The sequence below is a fragment of the Archocentrus centrarchus genome, chromosome 11 (genome assembly GCF_007364275.1).
Source record: "Archocentrus centrarchus isolate MPI-CPG fArcCen1 chromosome 11, fArcCen1, whole genome shotgun sequence".
Lineage (NCBI taxonomy): Eukaryota > Metazoa > Chordata > Actinopteri > Cichliformes > Cichlidae > Archocentrus > Archocentrus centrarchus.
The window spans coordinates 18,197,527-18,209,295 of NC_044356.1; the positions used below are offsets into that span (position 1 = coordinate 18,197,527).

At 39.7% G+C, this 11,769-nt stretch overlaps 3 protein-coding genes across 3 annotated transcripts; all 3 read left to right on the forward strand.

The window, feature by feature from the left end:
* Positions 1-262: 262 nt before the first annotated feature.
* On the forward strand, positions 263-2,243 carry LOC115788154 (receptor-transporting protein 3-like). The gene is made up of 3 exons (XM_030741094.1): positions 263-401; positions 685-856; positions 1,661-2,243. The coding sequence occupies exons 1-3, from the start codon at positions 386-388 to the stop codon at positions 2,001-2,003; spliced, it is 531 nt and encodes a 176-aa protein (XP_030596954.1). The 5' UTR covers positions 263-385; the 3' UTR covers positions 2,004-2,243.
* A 2,351-nt stretch (positions 2,244-4,594) lies between these two features.
* LOC115788153 (receptor-transporting protein 3-like) lies at positions 4,595-6,901 on the forward strand. The gene is made up of 4 exons (XM_030741093.1): positions 4,595-4,636; positions 4,891-5,025; positions 5,769-5,940; positions 6,343-6,901. The coding sequence occupies exons 2-4, from the start codon at positions 5,010-5,012 to the stop codon at positions 6,692-6,694; spliced, it is 540 nt and encodes a 179-aa protein (XP_030596953.1). The 5' UTR covers positions 4,595-4,636; positions 4,891-5,009; the 3' UTR covers positions 6,695-6,901.
* Positions 6,902-8,283: 1,382 nt separating this feature from the next.
* Positions 8,284-10,331, forward strand: LOC115788442 (receptor-transporting protein 3-like). Its single transcript, XM_030741466.1, has 3 exons — positions 8,284-8,391; positions 8,592-8,756; positions 9,229-10,331. Exons 1-3 carry the CDS (start codon positions 8,366-8,368, stop codon positions 9,578-9,580), a joined length of 543 nt encoding a protein of 180 aa, XP_030597326.1. The 5' UTR covers positions 8,284-8,365; the 3' UTR covers positions 9,581-10,331.
* The last annotated feature ends 1,438 nt before the right edge of the window (positions 10,332-11,769 follow it).

Sequence of the window (11,769 nt, forward strand, 5' to 3'; positions counted from 1 at the left end):
CGATCGGTGGCAATGTGGCTTCAAAATGTGACGAAAACTCAAATCATAAAAGCAATCCACTGACACATGTTACAATGTTGCAGGTCATTCATAAAATTCATTAATAAAATAAGATTGTGTATATCTGTCATCAGTTTAACAAGATCAAACTGTGTTGCAAACACTTTGCTCGTGTTACTCATGTAGCCTGAGGTTTTTTTTGTTTGTTTTTGCACCATCTGGAGGGAAAACGAAACTGATGTTAAGTTTCGTTTCCCACACGAACAGCTGATGTTAGAGCATAAATAGAGAAGCTCGCTGCAGAGCAACATTCACGAATCAAACACAATTTGTTTCACGTCGACGTTTCATTTCATCGGGCAGATTTATACCACGACTGAGCAACATGGGCAGATCCACAGGTAACACGTTCTGTATATATATATTTTTTCTATTCATTTTTTAAATTTTTTGTTATGCAGTGTTTGTTTTGATCAGCCTGGCACCATGGCCGCTGCGTCAGCATTTAAACAGCAGTGTTAAATCAGACATCTTAACTGAAAATAGTGGGAAAATCCTTTTTTTTTCAATTTTCCTCAGTGCCTTTACATTTTTAACTTTTTGCTTTCCAAATTACAGACATGCTGTTTATTTTACTGACTGCACAGCATCAGTTTAGCTTTTTTCTTTTACTCTTTTGTGCAGAATGGACTCCTTCCTTATGGTTGGACACCTTTGATGAACTACTGTATCATGATAATGAGCTGGACTATGAGGACCAATGGACTCTCAACTTTAACTACAACCAGACAGACACAGTCACCAAGGAGGAGAGGAAAAGAGGCTGGAGGGTTTATAGCCATTGTGCCCGTGGAAGGTATGTACCTTGTATTTTTTTTTTTTTTGTCAAAATATCTATTAATTTTCTTAAAATAGGGCCCTCACGAGGTAATAGTCACTGAAAATATTAATATTTATACTGCAAAAGAGACCATCTAAACTTTTAATTGTAGCCGTAGATACAAACATTTCCTTGTTATGGATACTCACTCTCCACCCATTCCTGTTCACATGAGCAAGCAACTGGTATGTTGACATGACTGTGTAACAGGGAAGTAGTCTTCTTCAGTGGGGAAGAACCTTCTTCTAATTTTGAATCAGAAAGAATGCTGAAGCCACGAGGTGACATACTTCAGACTAAAATCTTCAGTTCTGGATGTGATTGGAGGGCTGATCACATGTAGAATGTTTTCAGAACCATTTTCTCTATGGCCTTTTACCCCACAGGACAAATTTCAGCAGCACAGCAGGTTTTTAAATAATAAAGAAAAAAGGGTGACCATAATTTTTTATGAATTCTGGATTGCATAAAATGTCTTATTTTTTCTTATCCCTCATTATTTATCTCTACAATGCAGTCACACCTCTATAAACAAACAATAAGCAAGAAGGGAAAAAAATGACTAACTGGCCTGCAGGGATTTGTCACGATCCTCCCTTCCAACCTCACCCCTACCCAGAATACATGCGCCCATATAAAGTCATCTGGCTTTGCAACTGCTCAGAACAAGCTGAGATATGCTAATAGTGAACATTTTCACGGAGGTAGCAAGGTTACTGATAACTATTGACCTGAAAATAGCTCGGTGCTCTGACTCACTTTCTGATCATTTCTCCACAGATTTCAGTGTCCATCCTGCAGAAAGACCTGGCCTTCAGCACGGGTGGTAGTGTTGTTCCGTTACCGGCTTCAGAGGGGCCGAGGGACCGTGATCATGCGGCCCTTTGGTCAGGCCTGTCGTCGGTGCCAAGATGATGAATTTGAGCTGGGTGGATTTTCCACGAAGGAGGTGGAACATGCTCTGCTGAGGCTGTTTGCCAAAATCCGGAAGAACTGCTACGGAGAGGAGGATGATGATGACGGTGTCTCATCAACAGAGTCCAGCAGAGTGCGGACCAAACCCCATGAGAAGAGCCTTTGTGAGGCCTGCTGCATGGGCATTTGCTGTCAGGATGACGAGTAGAAGTGTGTGTGTGTGTGTGTGTGTGTGTGTGTGTGTGTGTGTGTGTGTGTGTGTGTGTGTGTGTGTGTGCCATGACATTCTCCTTTTCCAGTTTGCACATTAACTTTTCCTCAATAATTTTTATTATTATTAAGAAGAAACTTGGGATAAAAACCAACAGGACTAATAATCCGATTTGATAAATGTTCTATCTTTTTTATTGTAATCTATTGATATAAATAAAATCATTGCAAAAAAGTATGACAAAGATGTGTTTTGGGGGATTTTTTTTTTTTATTCATCTTTTACTGTGATAGAAATGCAAATAAATGCAATGTAATTCAACACAAGCTGATTTTATTATGACTGAAATTCAAATTGATTTAGATTATGCTTCAAAATAACTGCCCACATAAGTTCGCAAATGTGTATTAAGATGGCTGAAGAGAGGAAAGACTTGCTTCTGGAAGGACTTATTTGAATTTATAGTTTGTAGCTATTGCTAATTTCAGCCCTTGTCCCTTTCTATTGGACAAAACCACAATACATTATAAATGCAAAACTACAATGCACATATTAGAAAAATATAGTGTAAGAAAGACACATAAATGAAAATTATTTCCAAAAGTATGAATAATTATGAAATTATATTAAAATGACCGCAGCTTTAATTTATCTTTGGCTAGTTTGGTTGCATAAAGATGTCAGATACTTACTAGATGGTGATGTCATACACTATAAAAAAAAAGAGAAAATATCACGAAATGCATAAATAACTGAGCTGCTGATGTGGATATATAATGTCAAATTAACTTAAAACAATTCACATTAGTCTTAACCATCTTTGAACTCTTCTTTACATGCTTATCAAATTTGCGATGTGGGTCTAAATTTATTGAACATTTATTGAACATTATCCAAATATGCTGTTAGAGTTTCTCCCTCACCAGGTGACTTAGCTGGTACATATATAAATGCATCATCTGCATAAAGCTGGCAGCTAGCTGTTGGACAACAGGCAGGTCATTGATAAACAAACTAAACTGGAATGGGCCAAGGACAGATCCTTGGGGAATACCTATTCTATTTCCAAACAAATTTTATTTTTCTTGGTAAACCTTCACACACTGCTGTCTTGCATGAAGATATGACTCAAACCAGTTAGCTGCTTGTTTTGAAAAATTACATTTAAAGAGTTTAGAGAAGAGTATGTCATGGCTGACAGTGTGTCATGCCTTTTATTTAATCAAGAAACACTGGCCCACAACACTGCCACCATCCAAACAGTACTTAATGTTTTCAACAAAATAACAGTTTCTGTGGAACATGGTGGTCTAAAACCAAACTGTTTTGGATGAAAGCACTGATTGGTCTCTATAGGTTAATTAACTGGTCTGCCACAACCTTCTCAAGTACCCTTAACAAGACAGGAAGTAAAAACAGGAGTAGCTATGCCTTTTTCCTATGCCATTTGGAAGTCTCCTATCGCTAATTGGTAATTTACAAGATGTGTTTTTGTCAATAAAATCCTGTATTTTTTAATGAAACAAGTATCCATGTATAACTTTTGTCTTAGAATCTGGTAATTTGTTAATAATTTCTCTGATTTCTGTTTCTTTAACCTCTTGGGTGTGAAATTAATATAACTATTCCACAGCTATTATGTTATTAGTTATAACTGAAAACATTTCATGGAAATTCTTCTACTGATTGTATAAAGTATTTGTTAAATTAATATGCCACAGAACCCTTTTCTGAAATAATCATACCATTTGTATTCAGTTCCTTAATTCTGTTTCTGCTAGATGATTTATTAATTATATTATTTAAATGGTTCCAAATTGAAACATTATGACCTTTAGCTTTTTCTATAAGGTGAGTATAATGTAAAATTCTGAGCACCTTGCATTGTTTTCATTTATTCCAGTTTTCAATTCTTGTTGTATAAAGACAAACAAAAAAAAAAAAAAAAAGAGGGGAGAAATAATAGCATTTAAATAATTTTAATTTATTATTTTTTAAACAAACGTCTTACAGCCACAGAACACAGAGGCACAAATGCTTGCTAAGAATAAAACTTCTAATGCTGTTTACCTAAAAACTTGATTGCATAGATTGGACAAACTTTCTTCATCATGCAAACAGTCAGAAGCGAGCCAAAGGTTAAAGTTATTGTAGTGCTTATCAGGACAGACATGCAGCAGTTTTATTGAAGGTGACTGTGTTCCTGGGTGTTTGTACAAAATACTCTGGAGAAAATTCCCCCTCTGGTGGAAAATGTTTTGAGATAAGAATGCCACGTCACCAAGGAAAGTCAAAAACACATGAGAAAACTGAAATTTTATTCCACATTTAAGCAGTTGTTTATGTTGGGTAATAACTCCTCACAGGCCCTGATGAAGCCTTGGTCCTTACCTTTGGACTGTGCTCAAGGACCTCAGAGAGCACTCCTGGTGGCTGCTACCTATTTTTTCTAAAGTGTCGTCACAACCCTCTGGGATCCTCATGTTTTGATTTGGCACAGGTTTCACTCCAGAGGCCCCTCCTGATATGACACAGCCCTCTGGGTTTGAGTCCGGCACTAGTAGTACACTAACTTATGACCCCACTGAGGCTGGGTTTGTGTCTCCTCACAGAAACCAACCAGGGATCAGGTGAAGACCACAGAGCTGCAGAACCACTCCTGACTCCTACATGAAGTTCAAATGTTTATAATGTGGTTAAAGTTGAAACTACAATTTTTACACTTTTACTGATATTTTTCATATATAGTCAGACATTATTTTACTACCTGTTGACTGCTTTGGGGGTTCTGTACAAGAGGCAATGTTGGACCTTGGCTTCATATTTTTGCACCATCTGTATGGAAAATGAAACTGATGTTAAGTTTCGGTTTCCAAACGTACAGCAGCTGGTGACAGGACATAAGCAGAGGTACTGCCTGCACATTCATGATTCAAACACAGTCTCGCATCAACGTTTCATCGCATCAGCAGAAGCTCTTCATCTGACAGATAATCAAGCAACATGGACATATCAACAGGTAACATGCTTTTGGTTCTTTTTGTTTGGCGGAACATACGCTAATATTTGCTGCAGCGCAACATTTGTTTTGTTCAGGTTTGCACCCTGGCTGCACTGTCAGCGCTTTCAGCTTTCATTATATCACAACACTTTCCACACAGTGTTAATTAACACTAATCTTAAAAGTGTAAAACTGTCATGGCCGGGAAGGAAACGGGCGAGGAAGGGCAAACATGAAGGACTCCAGAATTAATCATAACTTAAAGCGGTATTTATTTAGGTAGGTGGGAAAATAAATACAAAAACCTTGGAAGGGGGACGGAGGGCAGGCACAGGGAACACAGGAACATGCGGGCACAAAACATCAACGACGCGACAGAGAACAAATGAAAACTGAGGGCTTAAATACACAATGGGTAATCAGGGCAAGAGGAAACAGCAGGGAACAACAGGTGAGGCAAATGAAACTAATCACACGGGGGGAAGCAAAACTAGACACGAAGCACAGGGAAATCATACTGACAAAATAAAACAGGAAGTGATAAACCAAGGAACACGCAGACGAGTCACAACACTGGGAACATGACATCAAACATACTGGGGAGGACACACTCAGGAAATAAACTAAAAACACAAAATGCTGGGCAAATGGCCCAGGACATGACAAAAACAGTCTTTTTACACTTTACACTTAGTGTAAAGTATAAAACAGACCTACTGTATACTCAACTGACAGGATCAGATATTCCCTCTCTTGTCCAGAATGGACTCCTTCTTTATGGTTGGACACCTTTAATGAACTGCTGTATGATGACAATGAGCTGGATTATGGAGACCGGTGGACTCTCAACTTTAACTACAGCCTGACAAGCATGGTCACCAATGAGGAGAGGAAGAGAGGCTGGAAGGTCTTCACTCATTGTGCCTATGGAAAGTATGTATCCCTCTCTGCATTGTCTAAAATCCAGTATTTATAAACTTTAAAATATATAAAGTAATAGTGATTGAAAGAAAAGCAAAACAACAGCAAAACCAAAGCTGCTTAAAAGAAAAGGAGGCAACAAGTTTTCAGACTGTGGATATAATTGCACACACTGTCTTGCTGCTTTTTCCATCTCCGCCTTATTTCTGTTCTCACGCACATGCAGGTCATCTGACTACATGACTGTGACTGAGAGTAGGTCTTGCTTTATGCTGACCCAAAGGAGCACATTATATTGTTTAATCCAGAAAGTCATAGGCAGGCTCAGTTTTTTCAAGTGGAAAAGGAAAGCTATAAAATTTGCTGACACAAAAATACATTTTTGTCCAACGCCATCTAATCATTCCTCCACAGTTTTCAATGTGCATCCTGCAAAAAGACCTGGGCTTCAGCACGTGTGACGTTGTTGTTCCGGTACCGGCTGCTGAGGGGCCAGGGGACAGTGATCGTGCGTCCCTTTGGTCAGGCCTGTCGTAGCTGCAGAAGCAACAAGTTCAGTCTCCCTGGTTTTGACAAGAAAGAAGTGGAACATGCCCTGCACAGACAGTTTTTCAAAATTCGGAAAAACTGCTACAGGGAGGAGGACGACAAAGATAATGAAAGATATTCATCAGAGTCTGAAGTGAAGACCAAACCCCACGAGAAGACCCTGTGTCAGGCATGTCAAATGGGCCTTTGCTGTCGGGATGACGAGGATGATGACTAGTGTGTGTGTGTGTGTGTGTGTCAAAGTGAGGTGTTCAGAGAAACTCTATTTGTTTACCGGTTCCTGGGGTATTTTGGGGGATATTTTACCCATTTTGCTCATGAACTTTTCCTTCAAATTTTAAAGTTTATGCTCTTAAGAACATGATATACATTTATTTATGGTTTTTCATTGTATTTTGTGTCTACTAATAAAGTCTTGATTCTTTTCTGGATTTGTTTTGTGTGGCAGACATGCCAGAAATAACTGTACTTTTACTTGAATAATCTCACTTTATCTATATTGATTTGTTATTGTACTCATCTATACTTCAGATCTTTTTTTGCGCCACACTTAGTTGATAGGTGGAGCAGATACAAGTGAAAACTTGAAGCAAGATATACTGGCCTTATACTAAAACAATACCGTAAGATTTACAAGGGTCACAACGCAGAAACACACACAAACAGTTTTATCTGTTGGGGAGGCTTCTGATTGATCCTGAATTCTCACAGCATAAGAAATCACAGTACAGCCAGAGTCATAATGAACTGCAGGTCATGGAGTCTGTGGCAAATTCTCCAAGATGAAGCAACCTTCATGCAAAAAAATGAAGACGTATTCCCGAGGTTGCTAAAATCTATGCATATAAGACGTTTTATTAGGCAAGCAAATAAACACATTTTGCAGTCACATTGCAACTATGGAGACTGCATCCCATCAAACTAAATGTGGGGCAAAGAGTATGCTTGTGTTAGGACACATTTGTGAAAATGTATTTGATATATCTTACTTAACAGACAAACACACACACACACACACACTATACAGGTTGAAGGTTTGCAGCCAGTCATATCTGTGGATATATTTGCTGCTGATCTGGCTGCTAAACATCTGGGTTTCAGTAGTTTGAGTAGGGATGCATGCAAAGATTCGCACCTATTGACGTTTCTATAAATGAGCCAATCAAAATGTGGGAGGAGATCAAGCGATAAAAATTCAGTGCAGTCCCCCCTTAAAGTGGGGCATCTGATATGTGTTCATACTTATTAATATCATACTTTCCATTTGTCAGACTCAGATGTTAAATGAGAGTTTTTACAACATGATATAAAAGTATAAGTTGAGCCAGTACTAGAGTGGCCAGAAGTACTTGTAGAAGGACTTTGCACATGTTTGCGCGTCTCGTGGGTCTTCCACTGTCTGCCTCTGGCTTCCGGAGAGTGGGCGGGGCGTTGTTGCGGCTCCTCGCCCTCATAATCCTGCAGGTTACATGACAAACGCACACACGCAACACAAACGACGCAGCAAGATTTTATCTTCGTTTGTACATCCGCCTCTGTTTTTCTCTCTTTGAGGTGCTGTTTGTTCTTTGAGTGTATTTTGTCGCAGAAGCAGCAGCTAATGCCCCCCCCCCATACTAATGCGAATAAAAGAAATAGAAGAAAATGACTAACAAGAGTAGCCTACAGAGTGTTTGTTAATTCTGCTCCCTAAAGCTGCCAATACACTCATCGTTGAAGGTTGTGCTGTAACTGTTTTGTTTTTGTTTGTTTTTTTTAAGTTTCGTTTTCCAGACGTCACACATAAGTAAAGAGAGGAGCTGCCTGTAGAACAGCATTTCCAAGTCAAACCCTGTCTCATGTCAACGTTTCATTTCGTCTCCCAGAAGGTCTCCAAATATCAGACCTTATGTATCAGACCATCGAGATATACAGGTAACTCGCTAGCCTATTTAGAAAAAAAAAACTGTATGGGTTATTGATTTTAATCGATGTGGTCCAGTATTTGTTTTCATCGTGCTGCAGCACTTTAACGTAGTTTTAAAGCGTTTCTTACATTCTTGTAACGATGGCTAGAACAGTCTGACTTGTCTGTACAGCATCAGCATAACGCGCTTCTCCCTCCACTTGTCCAGCCTGGGCTCCGTCCTTGTGGATGCACACCTTCAACGAGCTGGTGACAGTGGGCTGGGCTGTGGAGACCCATGGGCACTCAGCTTCAGCTACAAACAGACGGACAAATTATCTAAGAAGGACATTAAGAGAGGCTTGAAGGTCTTCTTCCACTGCGCCTATGCAAAGTATGTATCATTTGTAATAGTCAGTACACCCCCTATTTGCCCTAAACTGTAACAGTCAGTGAAAAGATTTTAAAAATTACGCTGCAAAGAAAAGCCATCAACAATTTTTCAGATAGTAGGTATAAATAGAAAGACTGCTCTGTGATTTCTCATTCACTACCTTATTCATGTTCACATGAGCTTGTGGGTCACCTGCTGAGATTATTGTGTGACAGGGAGCATCTGTGGACAGTATTAATATAATTCTGTGTGGAAAAAAACTGATTCTGCACCTAGTTAGAGCAGTAACTGCACATTATCCTGCTTTATTGTGATTCAGAAGATTTACCCAGCTAATCAATACTGAAGCTTTTCTGCTGGCGTGGCAATCTGACAATCAAAAACATCAGTTCACAGCATTGATTGGTTACAGCCAAAGTTGCTGACCTGAAAAATCACCACTGTTCCAGAGACTATAATCATTTCCCCACAGTTTCCAGTGTGCATCCTGCAGAAGGATCTGGCCTTCGGTACGTGTGGTGCTTTTGTTCCGTTATCGGCTGAGAGGCGGTAAGGGCACGGTGATCATGCGGCCCTTCGGACAAGCATGTCGGCGATGCCAAGATGACAATTTTCATCTCCCCGGTTTTTACAAGGACGAAGTGAAACAAGCTCTGCTCAGACTGTTTACTGAAATCCGGAAGAACTGCTATGGGGAGGAGGACGACAGTGGAGAGAGCTCGGGCTTGGGCACTACAAAAGTGAGGTCCAAACCCCATGAAAAGACCCTGTGTGAGGCTTGCCATATGGGCTTTTGCTCTCAGGATGATCAGGATGATAAGTAGTGTGTGTGTGTGTGTGTGTGTGTGTGTGTGTGTGTGTGTGTGTGTGTGTGTGTGTGTGTGTGTGTGTGTGTGTGTATCACAGTGAGGTGTAGAGAGTGACAGTTTGTTTGTTTGCTGATTACCTGGGATCCTCCTTTTCTAGTCTTCACAGAAACCTTTCCTTAATAAGCAGGATATTTGTGTCATTATGTAAGTTAATGGTAATTGTTAATTGTTTCAGGTATGCTTAGTGCATACCTGAAAGTGTGAGCATGTTCTGTTTTGAGGTACTGATTATTTTCTGGATGTGTTTGGTGTGGTATAATCCAAATAGCAGTTAGTGTACTTTTACTTGAATATTCTCAGTTTCTCAAAATGTCATCGTTCCACTCATCTACACTTCAGAGTTTTTTCCCCCCTACCACGTGTATTTGTTAGGTTTAGCAGATTCAGGTTTCACATGAAATGCTGATGTATTAAAACATGAGTTTTTACAATACTGTGATAAAGTGCAGTGATTCTCTCTCTATTTTTTTTCTCTGATCTCAAAATCATAGAGTCAGTCTGGATATCAGACATGAATCCAAATTACAGATGTGGCAAAATATACATGCGTTATAATTGCACCTTTAAAACTGTGCACAAGGGGGCATGCTTAAAAGCAAAGAGTGATCACATCAAAGAGTAGTTTGGTCTAGTTTTTTTTTTCCCTGTAAGCTGCATTCTGTATTCAATTAATTGATAAACACAGTGGTGCCCAAACTTTTACATATGCTGCAAAAAATGTTTTTCCTTTGTCTCATTAAAATTATGCATTAACCTTTCTCTTTGCTGCACTGTTGCATTCATATTTGATTATACTGCAGAGGCTTTATTTAACAAGGAAATAAATACATTTCGCCCTGTTCATTTCCCACACTGCAACTATGGTGACTACTATATCAGCTTCTTACAACTACATCCCACCAAATTAAATGTAGGGCAAAGAGTATGCTTCTGTCTCACATTCTGATACACAATATATAACTTAATAGATATACATGCACAAACTATAAAGGCTCAAGGTTTGACAGTGATCATATAGTATTTGATTTTGAATTTTCCCAAGCATAAATGGAAGTTGAAGTTGGTTTTTATGCTCTTCCACATCACTATATTGACGTGGTGGAGGAGTACAATTAGTTGGGCCTCCACATCAGCAGGCTGAACTGGAAGGCCAAATGCAGAGGCTGTATACAAAAAAGGGGATGAGCAGGCTCTTTTTCTTAAGGAAACTGAGATCCTTTGTGTGCAGCAAAATGATGCAGATTTTCTATCACTCAGTTGTGAGTGCAGTGTAGTTTTCTGTGGTCTGCTGTGGGAGCACCATTTGAGCTGGTGATCCTAAAAGACAGAGCACCTTCTTTGACAGACTGATTCAACTTTGCTGCTGCAAAGACAGATACAGGAAATCCACATGCTATCACACTCTAGTACAATACATCTGTCTGGCAAAGAGTCATCTGACAGATATTATTAGTAATAGTAGTGTTAGTATCCATACATTTTCTTCCTGTTATCCAATTCAGGGTTGCAAGGGGCTGGAGCCTATCCCAGCTGTCATAGGGTGAGAGGCAGGGTACACCCTGGACAGGTCGACAGGCTGTCACTGGGCTAAGATGTGATCACATTCACACCTGAGGGCAATTTAGTCTATTATTATTATTTCTCATTCATTCATTTAATTTGTGGATTTGGCTCTGCCACAGTACTCTCATCCTTAGTAAACTGTCCTCCAAACTTTACAGTCTTGGCCTGCACCTATTGCCCTGCAACTGAATCCAGGATTTTCTGTCAGAGCGACCCCAGGTGGTGAGACAGGGCTCCCACACATGCTCAACATATCACTGAGCGCTGGTTCACCACAGGGTTGTGTGATTAGTGCCATTTTGTACTCACTCTTTACCCATGACTGTGTCCCCCACATGCAACACCAACATCGTAGTGAAGTTCAGGGACGACCCAGGAGTGATTGGGCTCATCACTGACAACAACAAACTGGCCTGCAGAGGAGAAGTAAAGAGTCTGGTTCTCAGAGAACAAGCTGTCTCTGAACACTGCAAAGACTAAGGAGCTCATCATCAACTTCAGGAGGTCACAAGTTGCTGTGTTGAGAGTGTGGGAAGAATCAGAATCAGATCCAGAATCAGGTTCCTAGGAGTTCATAGATC

Coding starts and splice junctions, on each gene's coding strand:
- LOC115788153 (XM_030741093.1), top strand. Junction 5,941..6,342: donor ACTCATTGTGCCTATGGAAA/GTATGTATCCCT, acceptor ATTCCTCCACAG/TTTTCAATGTGCATCCTGCA.
- LOC115788154 (XM_030741094.1), top strand. Junction 857..1,660: donor AGCCATTGTGCCCGTGGAAG/GTATGTACCTTG, acceptor ATTTCTCCACAG/ATTTCAGTGTCCATCCTGCA.
- LOC115788442 (XM_030741466.1), top strand. CDS start 8,366: ATGTATCAGACCATCGAGATATACAG. Junction 8,392..8,591: donor CAGACCATCGAGATATACAG/GTAACTCGCTAG, acceptor CCACTTGTCCAG/CCTGGGCTCCGTCCTTGTGG. Junction 8,757..9,228: donor TTCCACTGCGCCTATGCAAA/GTATGTATCATT, acceptor ATTTCCCCACAG/TTTCCAGTGTGCATCCTGCA.